The sequence below is a fragment of the Monodon monoceros genome, unplaced genomic scaffold (assembly GCF_005190385.1).
Source record: "Monodon monoceros isolate NGI ecotype Baffin Bay Population unplaced genomic scaffold, NGI_Narwhal_1 Super_Scaffold_9, whole genome shotgun sequence".
NCBI classification, from domain to species: Eukaryota; Metazoa; Chordata; class Mammalia; order Artiodactyla; family Monodontidae; genus Monodon; species Monodon monoceros.
In genome coordinates, this window is record NW_021703786.1 from 48,372,418 (window position 1) to 48,393,151 (window position 20,734).

Below are 20,734 nucleotides of genomic sequence, written 5' to 3' on the forward strand. Positions count from 1 at the left end.
ACACCTTAATTAAAAAATACTGTATCACTAAAAAATGCTAACCATCACCTGACAATGCAGGGTTGCCACAAACCTTCAATTTGTAAAATCACAGTATCTGTGAAGCACAAGAAAATAAGGTGTGCCTGTATTATCCCCACTCACAGATGAAAAAATGAAGGTTCAGAGAGATTAAGTCATCAACCCAGGATCACAAACTGGCGGAGCTGGGACTAGAGTGAGGTCTTTCTGGTCCCCGTTTTTCCCACTGTGGTCTGTCTTCCTGCTTTCCCACATTGGTGCCTACAGTGAGTTTTATATTAGCAGGTTTCCCAACTTCTCTCTCTGAATCTGGTCCTAATCTTTCACAACTCAGTTATGGGCGCCTCTCATCTTTTAACTCATTTAGGGAACATATCTCTGTGTGCAGGCCTGGAAAGTTCACCACATTCCCTCCAGAGTATCATAAATGAGCACCCAGATCTCAGGTTACTGTGATTTGCAGCTCAGAGGCCTTTTCTTGTTCTATTTCACTTCTTCACAGTCACTCATTTAAATGCCTAACTATGTGTCGGCCTTGGGGCTACCACAGAGGATACAGCGGCAAATAGACATCACACCTGTCCTGAGGGAAAGGCTGGCAAAGGCAGCCTTCTGGTTAGAAGGAAGGTGCTATACTAGTTCTACCTGTCTACCAATGAAGGGAACAGAATACCACATTACAGTGAGTAAATATCTAATAGTAACTGAGTAAGTTAGGTTTTGTTACATTCATGATAGAGGCAGTGCATTAAGCTACAGATTTCCACAGAATTAGTTTAGATTGAGAAATAAATGAAAAACAGACTGATATATAACTTTCAAATCAGTAGAGGAAACAAAATGAAACAAGAACTTGATTAACATAATAAATTACAACAAAGAAAAAAAAAGTGGCAAGTGGAAAACAAAAAATAAGGTAGAAAGAAGTTCAAATGTGCTATTAATCTCAGTAAATGTAAGTAGGTTAAATATAGAACTCTACAACAGGGTTAAAAACACCAACAATAAACTATTTACAAGAGACATTCTTAAAACAGCAAAGAAAAACTGAACATAAAGGGATGGAAAATGTTATTCTAGGTAAATGCCAAACAAGTTAGGTAGATGAAACAATATTAATATCAAACAAAACAGAATCCAAAGCGAATGACGTTAAAAAGGCCAAGAGAGATATTTAATAATAACATACAAAATCCACAGAAAAAAGATTTATCAGGGCTTCCCTGGTGGCGCAGTGGTTGAGAGTCCGCCTGCCGATGCAGGGGACGCGGGTTCGTGCCCCGGTCCGGGAAGATCCCACATGCCGCGGAGCGGCCGGGCCCGTGAGCCATGGCCGCTGAGCCTGCGCGTCCGGAGCCTGTGCTCCGCAACGGGAGAGGCCACGACAGTGAGAGGCCCGCGTATCACACACACACCCACACACACCCACCCACACACACACACACACACACACACACACACACACACAAAAGATTTATCAGTAAGGAACGCTTATGCATCTAACAGCACAACTTCAAAATGTACAAAACAAAAATGAATAGAAATACAAAGAGAAATTTTAAAAGTCTCAAGAGACTTTAACATACCTTTATATCAGTCATCTACAGATCAAGTAAATAAAACCAGAAAACCATAGAAGAAAAAGAAATAAAAGGAATAAAGACTGGAAAGGAGGAAATAAACCAATGGTTATATTCATAGATGACATGACTATATACATTGCAAAACACAAATAATCTGCCCATAAATTATTAGAAATAAATTAGGTTATCAAGGTTCCTAGATATAAGATCAACACATAAAATTGACTATATGTCTGTATATCCACAATATTCAGTAAAAATTAAATTTTTAAAAAGATATCATTTACTGAAAGCATTGAGAGCACTGAAAATAGCAATACCAAGGAATAATTCTAAATAAAGATGAACAAACGCACACACACATTATAAGTTACTGAGAGTATTTAAAGACAACCTAAATGAATGGAGGGATATATACCCTGCTGGTGGATTGGGAAATATAATATTGTAAAGATAACAATTCCTCACCAAAATTCCAATAGGTTGTTTGTTGTTGGAGGGGGAGGGGATGAAAATTAACAAATTCTGACCCTAACATTTCTATGGAAATACCAAGGGTCAAGATTTGCCAAGACATTCTGGAAGAACAGGTGACAAAAGCTGTTCTACCAGATATCGAGACTTAGAATAGTTAAGTAAGATAGTGTACACTAGCATAAGAACCAACAAATAAATCAGTGGAAGAGGAAAGAGGACCCAGAAACTGACCCACACATATGTGGACACAACTTATGACAAAAGTGACACTGTATGCCACTGTGGGGAAAGAATAATATTTTCAACAAAGAGTGCTAGCTCAACTACATATCCACCTGGAAGAAAATGAACCTTTTTTAGGAAATAACACAGGAAAATAGTTTCTTAATTTTGGCATAAGGAAAAGCTTCGTAAACAGGATCCAGAAACAAACCAAAAAACAAACAACAACAACAACAAAAAACCTATACAGAAAAGATTGCTACATTGGAATACAGTGAAATTAAGAATTCTGTCCATCAAAAGACACCTCGGCAACATTTAAAAGCAAGCTACATCTTATTTCTATGAGGATATTTACAACACAGGTAACTGAGAAAGGGTCCTATGTAGAATACTCCTACAAAGAACTCCTACAAATCAATAAAGAAAAAGAGAGAGAGAGAGAAAGGGAATAGAAAATGAGAGAGAGAGAGAGAGAGAGAGAGAGAGAGAGAGGGAGGGAGGACTGGTCAGGAGACTTGAACTGGCACTTCACAAAAGAAGACATGTAAATGGCCAATAAATATATGAAGAAGTACTCACCATTAAACATCCAGAAAACGTTAACGAAAACCACAATGACAGCCTTACACATCAACCAGGTCGCCAAAAATTTAAAAACTAATAACAAGGGCTGGCAAGGATGTGTAGCAACTGTTCTCATACACGGCTGGTTGGAATATAAAAGGATAAAACTACTTTGAAAAAAATCTTTATTACAGTTGAACCAATACATACCCTGATGACCTAACAATTATACTCCTGGGAATAAACCCAACAGAAACACAGGCACACATGTACCAAGAGACATATATAAAAACGATCACAGTAGTTTCCCTTATAATCACCCCAAACTGGAAAAAACCCAATGATTAAAACAACAGAATAGATAAATGGCCATATATTCGTACAATGGAATACAGCCATGAACATAAACAAATCACAGCTACACAAACAGAACAGATGTATCTCACAAAGTGTTAAGTGGAAGAAGCCAGTCACAAGAAAATACCAATTGTACAGCAAAACCAAAGTACAGCATTAAAAATCACAGTGATAGTTAATAGAGGGGAAGAAGCAGGGGAAGGAGGTTGGAAGAGGAGAGTCTAGGGGGATTTCTTAGTGCTTGTAACGTTCCATTTCTTGACTTGGGTGGTGGTCATACACAAATGTTTGTTTTCTGATAACTGAGCTGTAAATTTATAGTGCACTTTTCTATCTGTACATTCCACTTCAATTAAAAGAAGGAAAACTAGTTTACTGGATTCATCCACACTCTGATATAAATGGCATATTAAAAAATTCAATATTAAAATCTTAAAACTATTTTAAAATACTATTAGTGTATATATGTCAGTTTAAGAAGGAAAAAAAAAGAGGAAAAGAAAATCTCTTAGCAAAACAGGAACAGAAGAAAATTTCCTTAACTTTCATATGCAGATTTGCCAAAAATCAATAGTCAGCATCACATATGAAAAAGCATTCCCTTGAAACTGGTAAGGGGGGGGGCACGCACAGGGAGTTGATGTCCACCATTACAGCTATTATTCAATATTACCCTGAATTAAAATCCATTCAATAAAGCAGAAAGAGGAAAAAAGAGAGGTATAAAAATTGCAAAGAGAGAGGCAAAACTTAAGTGAGCTCATCTATCTGGAAAAATACATAAAAGTTAACAAAACCTCATATTTCATCAAATCTGAAATATCAAGTATAAGACATATCATTATTTTATGTACCAATACGAAATTTTAAAATATCGTCAAGTAAGATATCATCAATTTAAGAATGCACCCCAATTTCAGAAATGTTCAAATGTATACCTTAGAACCAATGAAATATAGTACCATAACAAATTAAAGATTTCAGCAAGGTGTCAGATAAAAGAGCAATGTACAAATCCAACAGCTCTCCTATAAGTAGCAATAACCAATTTCAAAATGAATTTTAAAAACAGATCCCATTCACAATAGCAATAAAAACTGGAAATAAACCTAACAAGAAATTTAGGAATTCCTATATATTCCTACGTCAGGGATTATCATATGCAGAAAGTTATAAAATTCAACTGAAGGGATGGAAAAGGGGCATGAATAAATTGATAGATCATATTGTAAAGATGTCATTCCTCTCCTAATTAATTTATGAACTCAATGTAATACCAATCGAACTCCCAGCAGCACTTTTCATGGAACTTGACAAGCTCATTCTAAATTCCTCTGAAGATAAGCAATCACCATCAGCAAAATTTTGAAAAAGCACAACAACAAAGAGGAAAGAACTACCTCTTAAAATATTAAAATATGTAGGAAAGAATGATGATTTTTGCCTACAAAATTAAAATTTTCTGGGAATTCCCTGGCAGCCCAGTGGTTAGGACTTGGTGCTTTCACTGCCAGGGTCCAGGGTCAATCCCTGGTCAGAGAAGTAAGATCCCGCAAGCCTTGTGGCACAGCTGAAAAAAGTAAATAAAATAAATAATAAAAATAAAATTTTCTGTGCCAGAAAAGATATCATAAACAAAATTCAAAAGTAAGTGTCTAAGAGAAAATATTTACAATACATGTAAACCAGAAAAGGATTAAGATCCAAAATATATAAAGAACTTCTATATACCCATAAGCAAAAGACAGAACCCAGCAGGGAGATGGCAAAGGATATAAACAGATAAATCACAGAAGAGGAAATAAACAAGGCTAATGAATACATGAAAGAAAAACCTTCCTGACTAGGAATCAGGGAAACACAATATAAAACAGTAAGGTACCATTTTCCACCAAGAGACTGGAAATTTTTAATATTTCATTATATAAAGTACTCGGCAAGGATATGGGGAAATACATACTGATGGTCACTGCTAAACAAAACATAATTGCATGCCCATTTTCAAGGGCAAGCTGGCAGTATCTGTTTAAATGTGCACACCACGTAAGCTTGCAACTCTGCTTATTGGAATAACGAGAATTTATTACCTACGTAAAAAAAGATCATATGTATCAACCAAACGTGTGTTTGTGCAGATATGTATATATCTATCGTTAAAATGTAAATAAAGAAACTTAAAAAAAAAACAGCAGGGTTCTAATTTCCAGCTCTGCAGGGATTTACTTTGGTTAGCCCAAATGCTATGATGCAGGAAAAGGGAATTTTACTTTCTCCACCCTCCTCTAAGGAAAAATACTCCAGCCTCCAGCCTAAGGAAGCATTTTGGTTGCTATTCCTTTATCCTAGTTCAAGTGCACCTATTGTGGAATAGGCTTTAAATTCTGACCCAGGGGGGCAACCGTTACAGTCCAGACAATTTCAAAGAATAAAGTATCTTGTAATAAACACTTTAGGACACATACCAGCAAGAAGCTTCTTTGCCACTGAAGGTCCTCTTGTTTCCTGTGGAAATATCTCCTTTGCTACGAAGGGCCTCCTCTCACTCTTTGGTGATGTACTTCGCCATCTCTCTAAGGCCCTTTGGCTACCAATAGGAAATCTGCTCTGAATTTCACTGAAACATTTCTTTGCCTTTTTTGGTGACAGTGTCTTTTCCAGGAGGGATTCCAAAGCCTGCCATGAAACAGTTAATCATTCTCTTAGTTTATCTCACAAAAGTCTGACTTCTCAATTATAAAACTGAAAATGGGAACTCCAGAGAAACTCATTATTAAATGGCTATCTCTAATTGTTAATGAAACGTCACTTAATTTTAAAACTTGGTTATTTAGGAATCCAATTAATGAAAGAATTCTGCATGTTCTTTTACATGTTTAGCTCACTAAAACCAATAGCAAAAAAATAAAGAATATGAACACTCTTAAAGGCATCCAAATTCTAAAATTAAGGATTCCTATTTTAAAAACTAACCACAGTCTTCAGAATATAATCCTATACGCTATATAAGCAGTTTAATTCTCAATGAAAACCTCATAAACTTAAATTATCCTTTAAGTGGGCACACAGACTGTATTTAATGCACATCTTCATAAACTAAAGGAAACTTAGCATGTCCAGTGGCTCTGGTCACTCATCTACCACAACGGGGGAGATCTGTGCCCCTCCACCCCTTCTAAGAGAGGTATGTCCTCTAACAAGTACCCACTCGTCACCAGGCAGCAAGGGCCCAGTCTCCCTCCAGTCAGTACAAGTTAAGGACAACTGAACACAGCCAGGGACATTTAGTTCAGATGACAGTAAGGCAATAAGAAAATAATAAGCTATGGGTTGGTGTCGTAGACATCAACAAGAAAGAATAAATTTCTTGTGCTACTGAATATTTTCAAATGTAGAGGAGACAAACATTATATTTAAGAAACATTATGTTAAGGCACTTCTGCTCAAAATTTGGGAAAGGGACTATATCTCTTGAGATCCTTTCTAGGATTAGCAAGATATGTCCTCTAAATGAAATCATCTGGCCAATAAATATTTCTTATGGATAAGTTTAAAAAGCACCACATAACTTGATATGCTACCTAAAGGTCTCCATTTGACAATAACATTCCTGATAGTAAGTTCTATACACACGAATGTAACCAACGTAAATCACAAACATATTTGCTGGATAATGAAACTGTAAAGGCAGAAGGGGACTTAAAGATCACCAAGGGCTAGTTAATGGTAGAACTGGTCTGTCACTTAGTCTCGAATTCTTCCCACTACAGCATCCTTCCTCTACAGCCAACAGCTTACTGTGTCACACTAACAGAAAGGCCATCCTTTTATTTGTGGATGAAAATGTGTGGCGCAGTGGAAATAACAGTGGCATGGGAGTCAGAAAACAGGCATTGGATTTCCAGCTATCGAGAGAAGTAACTGTGTCATGTCTCTGACCTTTTTTTTAATCTGTAAAATAAAAGTAATAAAACCTATTGCAAATCACAGCAACGCAGTAAGGATGAAATGACAGCACTCCACAAACTTCAAAGAACTATAAAGATTTAAGGACACAGTGTTTTTGCTGTCTTTGTCACCAATAAAACTAAAAACACTATCCATTCCTGACTAGTACATACCGGTTGTGATTTCCAGAAGTCTCTAGCCATAGCACAAGACTTTAGACTCTGTTTCCATATATTTTTGTGTTTCTTTTTTTCAAAAATCTATCTAGATTGCACACTGATATTCTAATCTAAGCACTAATCTAAACAGTGCTTTACTGTTTTCCTTTTGTATGCTAATAAGTTCTTTTGGTCACGGTATGGAACATTCTGTTTAATTAATGGACCTGGTTAAGAGTTGTTATGTGTTCTAGACTCAAGTCACCAATTCTCAAAGCAGTGAAATACAATATAGACTAGATTGTAAAAACAAAATTAAAATGAAGTGCTTCTTCTGCCCTCTGCAAAGCCTGAATTTACTAGGCACCAGCTTTGTCTTGTATTCTCCACAAATCTCAATGAAATTAGGCAATGGTAAACATTACTTCCCTGCTTAGAAACAATGCACTTTAAACAAAAATCGGAGTCAATTTCATACCTCAGTTTGTTGCAGGATGTCTATCACCACATCAGGGACAGAAGCATTGGCCTCCAGCTTGGCAGAACAGAGTGAAAGCTGGCGGATGAGACGGCCCAATTCCTTGCACCAAATAGGAACTGCGTGCTCCACCCGGTCAGTAAACTGAGTAACAAACATCTGTAAGGCCCGAATGGCTCCTCGATGGGCAGCTGCCAGCCTGGACACTGCCCATGACTGGCAATAAATGAGATGCGAGAGTTATTTCAATACTCACAACTTCTAAACGTTAACCCAACCCTTACGAACATTTATAGCCAATCTTCTTTCTATGTGAGAACAACTTCTACTGTAAAAACTTTTTCATAGTAAAGGGAATTGTAAAGCTTAAAGGTTTTCTAATGAAAAAGTCTTTTCCCTTTTATGCTCAGTTTCTTATACCAGGAGCAACAACAAAAATCTATTTTCAGAACCTGTTTCTTGGAAGATGAGCCCATATTCAGAATATGTAAGATGCTCACTCCCTAATAGGTTTCTACAAGCACTGAAAATATTAGTGCAGAGAACCCACACATAATACTAACAAAATACTGGAAATGTAGTTTATAAGTAGTATGAATCATAATTAAATTGCGTCATACCTTCTTAGTATGTTTAATTTTATGTGGACTCAATTTATCCAATTCTTCCTGGATTTCTTTAACCTGTTTTGTAAAGGGGGGAGAAATGAAAACTTCGTACCTTTCCACTGATCTTTTCTGTAGAAAAGGATACATTTTCTCTTGTCCAAATATAACCATTATTACTATTATTTTTTATAAATTTATTTATTTATTTTTTGGCTGCGTTGGGTCTTCGTTGCTGCGGGCTTTCTCTAGCTGTGGCGAGCAGGGGCTACTCTGCGTTGCGGTGCGTGGGCTTCTCATTGCAGTGGCTTCTCTTGTTGTGGATCATGGGCTCTAGGTCCAAGGGGTTCAGTAGTTGTGGCTTGCGTGCTCTAGAGCGCAGGCTCAGTAGTTGTGGTGCACGGGCCTAGTTGCTCCACGGCATGTGGGATCTTCCCGGACCAGGGCTCGAACCCGTGTCCCCTGCATTGGCAGACGGATTCTTAACCACTGCGCCACCAGGGAAGTCCCAAATATAACCCTTATTAATTCAAGTCACTTGAAAATGAAACAAGGCTCTTCATTCATTCACCCCCAAAGTAGCTATTGGTTTCCAGTTCGAGATGGTGACTAGAGCACAGGGTTCACCTTCCATCCCTTGGTCCCCAATGTAAGAGGAATTTAACATGAAGGAGTGAAGGTGAAGGTGACTCTGGAAAGGTAGGAGGGCCAGATCAGGATGTCTTCAGTGCTGTGGCTAAAGAATTCAGCCTCCACCCTCTAAGTAACAGCGAGCCAATCAAACCTTTCAAGCACAGCTCTGATTCATGTTTCAGAACAATCTTTATGGCAGCAGCGCAAAGTAAAAAACAAAATGAACCCAACAAGAATACAAAACAAAATCTAACTCAGGCATTATCTTTTAAATGAAACAGTCCAGTTTTGGGTTCAGCAATAAGGCTAACACGTGAGCTAAGTGGCCAGAAATGAGTTCAAGGCTTACTAATGAGTAAGGCGTTAAATTTAAAACAAACATTTAAAAATTCTATCCACAATGTAAAAAATGTAAATGCCTGCTTATTGGCCACTCCATGTGTCCTGAAAGACACTTAACACATTCTTCACTCTTTACTATTTAGTAAAGACAATTAAACTATTTACTATCTACTAAGCTTCTAATACACAATAAACATGAGACAGATGGGAAACTAACAAGGTCCCTATCCTCTAAGACTATAAGGTGCATTACTGGGGATCTCAGGTTTCAGGGTAACTGATCCACTTAAATTTATCTGCAAAAATATGGGCTGTATAAGCATTTTTTTCTGGGGAAAGGACACATAGCTCTTAATAGATTCTCAAGAGTCTATGACCTCAAAAAGTAAAGAAAAAAACAAAAACAAAAACAAAAAATCCCCCAGTATTTAAAGAGTTTGGCCAGGGACTTCCCTGGTGGCATGGTGGTTAAGAATCCGCCTGCCATTGCAGGGGACACGGGTTTGATCCCTGGTCCGGGAAGATCCCACATGCCTTGGAGCAACTAAGCCCATGCGCCACAACTACTGAACCTGCACTCTAGAGCCCACAAGCCACAACTACTGAGCCCGCGCACCACAACTAGTGAAGCCCGTGTGCCTAGAGCCGGCGCTCTGCAAGAAGAGAAGCCACTGCAATGAGAAGCCCGCGCACCACAACGAAGAGTAGCCCGCACTCACCACGACTAAAGAAAGCCCGTGCACAGCAACGAAGACCCAACACAGCCAAAAATTTTTAAAAAGTAAATAAATAAAACAAATAAATTTATAAAAAAAAAAGAGAGAAGGCATCACAATGAGAAGCCCGCGCACCGCAACAAAGAGTAGCCCCTGCTCGCGGCAAGTAGAGTAAGCCTGTGCGCAGCAACAAAGACCCAAGGCAGCCAAAAATAAATTATAAAAATTTTTTAAAAAGATAAAAATAAAATAAAGAGTTTGGCCATATACACATAATACACAAACACACATAAAGGCTGAGGACGAGAAGCAGAATTATTTGTCCACGTGTTCAGGAAATTCGGCCTCACAAACACATCAGAATTCATGTAGGATACCTGGTGCTGATATTCCTGGGACAAAAGGAAAACAGGAATTCCCTGAGAAGGTCCCCGGTCCCTGAGCCTCCTCACCTGCTGCTGGAGGACGTAGAGCATTCGGGCAGAACGGACGGCCTGCTCCTTCCTCCTGACACGGATTCTCTGCTCTTCATCTGGATCCAAAGCTTCTTCCATGCGATCTGAAAATATTTTTCCCCCAAAAGTGGATTATAAACCACACATTAAAAACTTATAAAAACTTCAATTACTCAAAGAGATAATGAGGTTGACAATCTCTAGTTTTATTAAGAAAAAAAATGAAGCTGTCATAACCAAAAAATTTCAGTTTTCCTCAGCCATAAAACTAGGAACCAGCAAGTGGGCCTGTGTCCTGACTCAGAGATGGAAGAGGCATGAAGACTAACTAGATCAAGCTCCCCTCCAGGCAGGAATTCCCTGAACCAAATCCCACTGGACAGCCTATACCACAGTGAAGCATCTCTTACTATTCTTAAATTCTTTCTATTGAACCCAAATCTATAATGCTTTCTATTTTTTTTTAAATTAAATTTCTTGGTCGCGTCACGTGGCATGCAAGATCTTAGTTCCCCGACCAGGGATGGAACCCACGCCCCCTGCAGTGGAAGTGCAGGGTCTTAACCACTGGACCACCAGGGAAGTCACGTGCTTTCTATTTTTTAAAAAAACCATTTATTGACCTATTTTTATGTTTAGCAAGATTTCTTTTGCATTCTCTTATCTTGAACCCAGATGAGAAGTCCTTTCTCCAATATTAAGACACCAAGGGCTAAAATTATTTGCATGTCCAAAGTCTTCATTTATTTGTCAGGAAGCACACCCTCGTACACACTGCTGCTCCACATTTTCAAAAGATTCATTCAAAGAAACTGTTTCTGGAAGACTGCCTGAGCAGCTCAGCTTTAAAGGTCCCCTGTATGAGGCCCCATCACCAGAGCAGCGGGCCTCGTGGCTTTGCTCCCCTGGTATCATGGTTTCTACCAAACTATACTGTGGGGTCATGCCACAGACCGCCACTGAGCGATGTTAGGAGAAACAAGCCACAACACTGCTGCTATTCTGATGTAGGAATGTTTTCAAATTGTTCATATTACACAACATACTCTTTATAAAGACCCACCAGAGACAAATTTTTTTCCAGCCTCAATACGTGGTATAATTTTTTTCCTCATACAACTGTTTTTTTCTTTGTAAATTCTGCAATTGATCACATTTTCCTGGTGAGCTGACTGTGAGGAAGCTCAGAAACAAATCTGTAACCCGTTCCTAATAAATCTTATTTTTCCTTTCCTTATTTTTTCCTGTGCCAAAATATCCTCATTTACATATTTTTGTTCTATTTTATTCAATCTGTTTTTGTAAGGCACCTTAAATTCCTTACGTAACATGCATACGCACACATATGCATACATTACTTGACTTTATAGTGCAAAAGATCATTATAGACTATGTGTTATCTTAGCACAGTAGCTCCTTTTGATGTTAACTCCCTATTCCTTGCAGTCTGAAAGCTAGGCTTGATCCCCCTACTTGTTAGCTATGGTAACCCCAAATTTTCCATGTGCAATCAATCTTCTACTCCCCAGGGAAATGCAAGGGCATAGGGAACACTGAAAAACTGTAGAGAACAGTATATGAGGGTTACACACCTTCCTTTCTACCCTGTGGTCAGATATTTTATATGTATATCCATAACTCCCCATCACTGCTGTGTACTCATCTAACCATTGCCTAAGTTAGAGCTGGTTTTAGCTATAATATACAGGTATTATGCTCTTTTCTGAACAAATTAATTTTTCCAGAAGGACTTCTGGATACAGAAGCAAAACATTACAGGATAATTTGCACTCAGGTGCTAGAAGACCTAAGCTTCAGACAACAGGTACCGCAATTACTAGGGGGGGCCCTCAGTCAGTCGACTTACCAAGTACAGCCTAAGGAAAAGAGGCTCTTTCAGGTGCCTCTGCTGGAAAGAGGGGCTAGGGCAGGACAAACTCGTCAGAAAAAAAGACACTGGTCAAACTCAAAGTCCACCTGTCTTGTCATGAGTGCTCACTCTAGTGACAGGAGAGAATGGAATGTGACAGGGGGCGGGGATCCCGAAGAATGCATTTGGACTATACCCTCTCATAGCATCTTTTCAAAGTCAAGAGTCCAATTTTTCTCACCTTTTTTAGTTAATTCTTCAATTTTATGGATACAACTGCTCAATTCTTTCTGGAGTCGCTGAACTTCCAGCAGGCTTTTGTGTCCACATAGGCTTTTGTGGTCACCTATCCTGGCATGTGGCTGAAGTCCTGGATCACGAGTGGGTGGCGACTTTGGCATGGTGAGGTCTGACTGTCCCGGATGAGATGTGTACAGGTATACCTTGGCACCTGAGCTGGAAATTTCTACTTTGGATGGCTGGTTGCTGCCGTGACAGACTTCCTGACTCTTTGATTCCTTCCTTTCCACTCTATGGTCAGATATTTTATGGTTAGACTGTCCACATTTCTGAAGGATTTGGGGCTGACTTCTGAGATGGTGTTCTTTTATATGTTCTTCAAGTTGTCTTCGTTTTACATCTCTTTTGGCTAGATGGACGGCGTAGCTAAGTCTCTCTTCTGATATGACAGAAAATGAAACAGAACTGCCTACGTCAGGACCGTTTCTAAAACCTGAATCTCTACAATGGTATGACTCATTGTATGAGTGCTTCAGTTTTTCAATTCTAATTCCATGTGGGCAAGAATATCGGACTGCCAAGTTGCTTGAATGTGTAGGAACATTCCTATTAAACTGCAGCTGGTTCTTCAAAAAAAAAAATAAAAGCAAGCGCACATTAGAAAAATAACATATTGCATAGTTAGTATATGTCTATAATCAAGTTTCTAACATTTCACCCACACGATTATTAGTGCTAAGAGGTATTTTCCTGTTGTACTGATAGAATCAGCTACTCTCACACACCCTTGAGTTAACCACACACCCCTGGTTCTATCCTACCATCACCCAGTCCCCAGTATTATCCTTCTGGTTTACTAGTAGCATACTAGAATCCTCCTCACAAAGTCAACTCAGAAAGCTTCAAACAGAACCAGTAAGTTCCTCAACTCCTCAGTGATGGACTTCTGCCCTGTATCAAAATGTCAGTTTCCAGCAAGTGATCAGTACAATTCATTATGAGTGTTCCTGAAAATTGCTCCACAGATGCACCACACAGAACCTAAGCCACTGACAATACCCTTCCTGAGATTTTTCATCTGGTGGTTAGACCACATCTCTTATCCTACACCTCAGTGCATCTTGCTCTAAACAGTCCACTTCACCTTCTTAGGCAAGTTTAAGTGTTTGTTAGTTATAATCATGATAGACACAGGTTTTGTTCTTCACTTAACAAACATAGGCATGTTTCCATACTCTCACAGTTTTCATTATTTTTCACAGTTGCACTTTCCAAAATCCAATGAATGGCCTTTTCATGCTTAACCTAACTATAACCTTATTATTAAACAGCTAGATTGTTTCAGCTTTTCCACTGATAGAAGTATTACTTCAATTAATATTCCCATGCATTTAGTTTTTTTCTCTTTTTAAATTATTTCCTTAGGATAAATGATCTGTTCTGCAATTACTATGTCAAAGGGAGCAAACAATTCTGTGGCTTTGGACCTGTCCATGGCAGGTAAATAGCACTAGGAGAATCCGTGCATGCAAACCCAGTGCAGCCTGTGCTATGATGCCTTATTCTTGAGACGGCCTCCCCAACTCTCACAGCACACACAAGAACATGTGTTTATACAATCACGTGTATGAAGAGTTAGTTTAAACTAACCCAGTGTGATAAAACTTCAGGAAAGTATTTTAGGAAAAAAAAGTAGAGATGAGAGAGAAAAAAAAGAATTACCATCTGAAAGGTACACAGAATGAGGAACAATACTTGGAACTTATGGCCTTATTGGAGAAATCTTCCCCAAAAGTAAAAATAACCTAAAATACCTAGGGGATTTCATATAAGTACTAGAAAAAAAAAAAAAAATGAATGAATGAATTCCTCTTTAACCTGGGTATAGGGAAAGGCTTTCTAACTGTGACTCAAAATCCATTTGCAATAAAAGTGATAATTTTTACTACATTAAAATAAAAAAATTTAAAACAATTTCTGTTTTTTATGGTTTAAAAACACCATAAACAAAGTCAAAGAACTGAAAAGCTGGAAGAAAAATATTTGTAAATTGAGATGAAAAAAGACCAAAACTCAGTAGAAAATGGTGAAAACACACAACAGACAACTAACAACAACAAAAAAAGAAACACGGCCCTTAAATATATGGAAAGTTCGTCAAGTTCATAAAAACACAAATTAAAAATACACTGAGACAGCAACAGATCATCAAAAATTAAGAGATATAACAACACATGCTGTTGGCAAGACTTGGGAAAACAGGCCTTCTCACAGGATGCTGGTGGGAGCGCAACCCTCAGAGACGGGACTCCAGCAAGAGCAAACAAAACCACACATGCGTTTGCCTTTGACCCAGCAGTCTCACTTCCAGGAATTTATCCTGAAGATACACCCCCAACAACACATACGCACAGGGTTACTCACTGCTCTACTGTAACTGCCAAGTATTGGAATTGACCTAAATGCCTATGTAGAAGCATGTCTCAAACTGTGCTATATCCTGGATTTCCTTGGTGGCGCAGTGGTTAAGAATCCGCCTGCCATTGCAGGGGACACGGGTCCGAGCCCTGGTCCAGGAAGATCCCACATGTCGCAGAGCAACTAGGCCTGTGTGCCACAACTACTGAGCCTGTGCTCTAGAGCCCTCAAGCCACAACTACTGAGTCCGTGTGCCACAACTACTGAAGCCCACGTGCCTAGAGCCCGTGCTCCCCAACAAGAGAAGCCACCGCAATGAGAAGCCTGTGCACTGCAACGAAGAGTAGCTCCCACTCACTGCAACTAAAAGCCCACACTCAGCAACGAAGACCCAATGCAGCCATGAATAAAGAAAGAAAGAAAGAAAAGAAAACAAAAGAAACTATGCTACATTCACACAGAGGAGTACTATGAAGATGTTAAGAAGAATGAGGAAGATATGTATGAACCCATGCAGAGGGATTTCTCAGATATGCTGTTCAGTGAAAAGAGCAAAGTGCAAAAAAGAGTATCTGTAATACTCCACCCTTCAAAAAAGGGGAGAAGTACTTCATGAGAAAGCACACACACATCTGATCATTTGTGCAGAAAGAAACAAAGGGAAGAAAAATCAGAGAATAATAAGATTAGGTATCTACAGGGTGTGGGTAGAAATTGGGTGGAAAGGATAGAGGGAACGGGGGGGGCGGTAATACTTCACTGAATGTTCCTTTTTGCACACGTTTGTTTGGAACCACATTAATGTTTCCCATATACTAGAGAGACAGGAAGGAAAAGAAGAAGGGAGGGAGAAAGGGAAGAAGATAATAAATAAAATTCATACGGATGAAGGAAAACCCTAAAAATAAATACTAACAGAAACCAATGAACCAAAATGAAGTTCAAATGACTAACATAACCACACTGAAAAGTGGAGGTTTAAAAAGAAAAAAATCAACCCAATTAACTTTTGAACATAGCATTTGGACTATATGCCCTCAGGCTAAAGACAAAAAGTTCTCTAAACAAATACTGAACTCTAATTTGTAGGGTTCTTTTTTTGCAGAGGCATGGATTGCAATTCTCAAACAGTTCTGTACATTCTAGGATTGAGCAAATGAATACGCATACTGTGGATAACTGGAGACTGGTTTCACACTGTTGAATACGGGAGTTACAAATGGGAAGTGTTGGATTGGACTGGAGATACCTGTGTGAACTCATGGGTTTAATATAGACTGATAGGCAGATAGACAAACAGACACACGGAAAGGGAGGAAAGAATGGAGTAAGACAGAGGAGGGGAGAAGGAAGGAAGAAGTGCAGATCTGCATACAAATGTGTGTACAGGCACACAAGTATATATATCTATTTCCCAATTATGTCCTCTGGGAGGGCATATAAGAGAAACACTGACATCCGAGAACCAATGAGCACATCTAGTACCTGGATACTGATTCCTAAAATCCATTCTCCACCAAAGGGATGAAGTCTCCTTTGATAAATGGCTGATTCTAGGGCTGGGACAGGGAAAAATTATGCTGAGCCTGGAATATCTTTTTATAGCAAAAAGTGGTCGAAGATTGATGGAAACGTGAAAGGGACACTAGAATCAGCTTGAAGTGACTCTCATTTCACTGGCCAAATCAGAAACCCTTTCTTTTTTTTTTTTTTTTCGGCACGCGGGCCTCTCTCTGTTGTGGCCTCTCCCGCTGCGGAGCACAGGTTCCGGACACGCAGACTCAGCGGCCATGGCTCACGGGCCCAACCGCTCTGCGGCATGTGGGATCTTCCCAGACCGGGTCATGAACCCATGTCCCCTGCATCGGCAGGCCGACTCTCAACCACTGCGCCACCAGGGAGGCCCCAGAGACCATTTGAATATCATACTGAATTCAGTAACACTCTCAAAGTCTGCTCTGATACAAATAAATAAAAAAGTCACCACCACATCATAATAAAAAATTGATTCAGGCAAAAATCATCCATGAGCTCTTTTCCGGTTATCGCGGCGCGAGGGGCCATAAGCAGCAAAGTCTCCCGAGACTCCCTCTACGAGGTGGTGCAGGAAGTCCTGCACGAGAACCAGCACAGACGCCGGAAGTTTTTGGAGACGGTGGAGCTTCAGATCAGCCTGAAGAACTATGACTCTCAGGACAAACGCTTCTCAGGCACCGTCAGGCTTAAGTCCACTCCCCGCCCCAAGTTTTCCGTATGTGTTCTGGGGGACCAGCAGCACTGTGATGAGGCCAAGGCTGTGGATATCCCCCGCGTGGACACCCAGGCCCTGAAGAAACTCAGCAAGAATAAGAAACTGGTCAAGAAGCTGGCCAAGAAGTATGATGCCTTTTTGGCTTCAGAATCTATGATCAAGCAGATCCCACGAATCCTGGGCCCAGGCCTGAATAAGGCTGGCAAGTTCCCTTCCTTGCTGACCCACAATGAGAACGTGGTAGCCAAAGCTGATGAAGTGCAGTCCGCAGTCAAGTTCCCGTCTGGCGGCGGCTGCTGGCCACGTGAAGATGATAGATGATGAGCCTGCGCACAACACCCGCTTAGCTGTCAGCTTCCTGGTGTCACTGCTCAAGAAGAACTGGCAGAACGTTCGGGCTTTGTACATTCAGAGCACCATGAGCAAGCCCCAGCGCCTGTACTAAGGCACAGCTTAATAAACCATACTCCCACCATTAAAAAAAAAAAAAAATCATCAGTGAATGCTAAACTAGCAAATGAAGTTTGGGGAATAAAAGGATATTAACATAGTCTCAAGGACAGATACTTCCAATTACAAAAGGCAAAAGAGTAACTTCACAATGGAAAACTTGGCAGACACCACCTTAATCAAATAATTAAAGTTAACATTGTCAGTAATGGGACTAAATCGACAGCGTGTACCTCCTGATATGATGCACTGAGAAGAACTCAGCATCACCTCGGTGGTTTTCCCACCACAAGTGCATAACCTGAACGTGATTATAAGAAAATTTCAGACAAACCCAAAATGAGAGGAAATCCTCAAATAACAAGCCTGTAGTTTTCAAAAATGTCAATGTTATGAAATACAAAGACTCAAAAATCGTTCAGATTAAAGGAAACTAAAGAAACATGACAATGAAACTCATGATCTTAGATTTTCTTTCACTATGAAGGACATTATTGGAACAACTAACAAAATCTCAGTGAGGTCTGTAGATTACATGATAGCATCATTTGATGTTAATTTCCTGATTTTGATCACTGTACCATGACTATACAAGCAAAAGTACTTAGGGGCAAAAGGGCATCATGTTTGTAACTTACTCTTAACCAGTTTAGAATTGTGTGTGTGTGTGTGTGTGTGTGTGTGTGTGTGTGTGTGTAGTGAGACAGAGAGAGAGAAAAAAAAGGAAGGAGGGAGAGAGAGAGGGAGGGAAAATGTAATAAAATGTTAACATTTGGGGAATCTGGGAGAAGAGTATCCAGGAATTCTGCGTACTATTCTTGCAGCTTTTCTGTCAGTCTGAAATTATGTCAAAATTTTAAAAAAGTTTTTCTTTGAGATATTACTATACACCCACCAAAATGGTGTAATTAAAAAATATATAGAATTAAAAAACACCAGCAAATGCTGGCAAAGATGTGGAGCAACTGGAGCTCTCATTCATTACTGGTAGGAAAATAAAATGGTACAACCACTTCGGAAAAAGGTCTGTTGGTTTGTTAAAAAACTAAACATACACCTACCCTATGACCCAGCAATTTTACTTCCAGGTATTTGCCCAAGAGAAATGAAAACATGTTTACAAAAAGATCTGTACAAGAATGTTCATAGCAGCTTCATTCATAGTGACCCAAACAGCCCAGGTATCCATCAATTGGAGAATGAATAAACAGTGGTACACATTTACTATGGAACACTACTCAGTATTCAAAAGTAACGAACTACTGATACATGCAGCAAGGTGAATGAATCTCAGAAATATTACACCAAATCTCAGAAACATCATACCCAGTGAAAGAAGCCTCACACAAAAGAGTACACACTATATGACTCTGCTTACATGAAGCTCTAGAACAAACAAAACTAATCTATGTTGAAAAAAAATCAGAATAGTGGTTGCCTGTGGAGGGCCGGGGTGGGACTGACAAGGAAGGGGCATGAGAGAACTTTCTGGGGTAATGTAAATGATCTGTATCTTGATAGTGGTATTATACATGGGTTATACCTGTGTATACACTTGTCAAAACTCAGCAAATGTGACAAGATGTATACATTTCAGTGTATTTGTTGCAGACGTAAAATGTACATCAAAAGAAAAAAATGGTAAACAAAGGATGAATTCTAGGGGACTTCCCTGGCGGTCCAGTGATTAAGACTTTGCCTTCCAATGCAGGGGGTATAGGTTCAATCCCTGGTCGGGGAGCTAAGATCCCACATGCCTCGGGCCGAAAAACTAAAGCACAGCACAGAAGCAATATTGTAACAAATTCAATACAGACCATTTAAAAATGATCCACATCAAAAAAAAAAAAAATCTTTAAAAAAGAATGAATTCTAGTGTATGATACGCATGCTCAAGTACTCAGGGTACTCAGAGTCTGCAATTTATTTATTTATTTTATTTTTATCTTATTTATTTATTTTTGGCTGTGTTGGGTGTTCGTTGCTGCGCGCGGGCTTTCTCTAGTTGTGGCGAGCGGGGGCTACTCTTCGTTGCAGTGCGCAGGCTTCTCGTTGCGGTGGCTTCTCTTGTTGAGAAGCACGAGCTCTAGGCATGTGGGCTTCAGCAGTTGTGGCACACGGGCTCAGTAGTTGTGGCTCACGGGCTCTAGAGTGCAGGCTCAGTAGTTGTGGCGCACAGGCTTAGTTGCTCCGTGGCATGCGGGATCTTCCTGGACCAGGGCTGAACCCATGTCCTCTGCCTTGGCAGGCAGATTCTTATCCACTGTGCCACCAGAGAAGCCCCTGAAATTTATTTTGATCTGAGTCCAAAAGTATGAGGGATTGATGAATGGATTCTAGAGGGATAGACTGAAGGATAGATATGCAATGGAACAAACACGTGAAATAGTAATGGAATCTACAGGTTCACTGTAAAATTCTGTTTGTTTTATGTTTGAAGATTTGTGTAAATACAATGCTGGGGGAAAAGACATTTTGGGGACAACTGGGTGAAGCTGAATAAAGACTGGTTCTTAGATAATATTAGGGAATTATTTTTTGTCCATTTTCTTAGGTGTGATAATGGTTAAATCTAAAAGGTGATTTAAAACGTGTTCATTGCCCTTTTCTTTGTCTGAAATGTTTCATAACAAAACTCTGAAGAGAAAAATAAAACGAAACTACCTGGGTCTGAAGTTTCCTGGGGCCACTCCTCCCATCCAGTTGGACACTAGATGCTAGATGAACACAGGTTGAGGCTGGTCTGCCTGATCCCATCATGTCAGAAAGTGTAGTACAATAGTGAAAGCTCAGTCATCAGCCAACAGTTCTCTCCTAAAATCATTGCCTAAAATAAAAGAAAGTACTTTCAGACCAACTGCATTCAAACGAAAGGAAAGAGTAAGTAAAACACAGTGCCATGCTCATATAACAATATAGTAGTAGCCCCCAGCCACCTCATACTAC

The 20,734-nt window shown here is 39.5% G+C and overlaps 1 protein-coding gene and 1 pseudogene across 9 annotated transcripts in view; one reads left to right on the top strand and one right to left on the bottom strand.

Moving 5' to 3' along the window:
- Positions 1–20,734, bottom strand: part of KIAA0753 (KIAA0753 ortholog) — a 60,657-nt gene that overhangs the window by 35,118 nt on the left and 4,805 nt on the right. For 7 of the 9 annotated variants that reach the window (XR_003791932.1, XM_029211722.1, XM_029211720.1 and 4 more), the window contains exons 2-7: positions 20,453–20,615; positions 12,671–13,295; positions 10,557–10,663; positions 8,429–8,491; positions 7,809–8,024; positions 5,690–5,900 (exon numbers count right to left, since the gene is read on the bottom strand). Coding sequence is in view for 8 of the 9 variants with exons in the window: in XM_029211722.1 (XP_029067555.1) it covers positions 5,690–5,900; positions 7,809–8,024; positions 8,429–8,491; positions 10,557–10,663; positions 12,671–13,295; positions 20,453–20,548 (1,318 nt within the window). In the remaining variant the exon portion in view is untranslated. Of the gene's footprint in view, positions 1–5,689; positions 5,901–7,808; positions 8,025–8,428; positions 8,492–8,528; positions 8,734–10,556; positions 10,664–12,670; positions 13,343–20,452; positions 20,616–20,734 lie in introns of those variants that run through there. The other 2 variants (XM_029211723.1, XM_029211725.1) reach the window with 2 other exon arrangements.
- Positions 16,187–17,789, top strand: LOC114889008 (annotated as a pseudogene).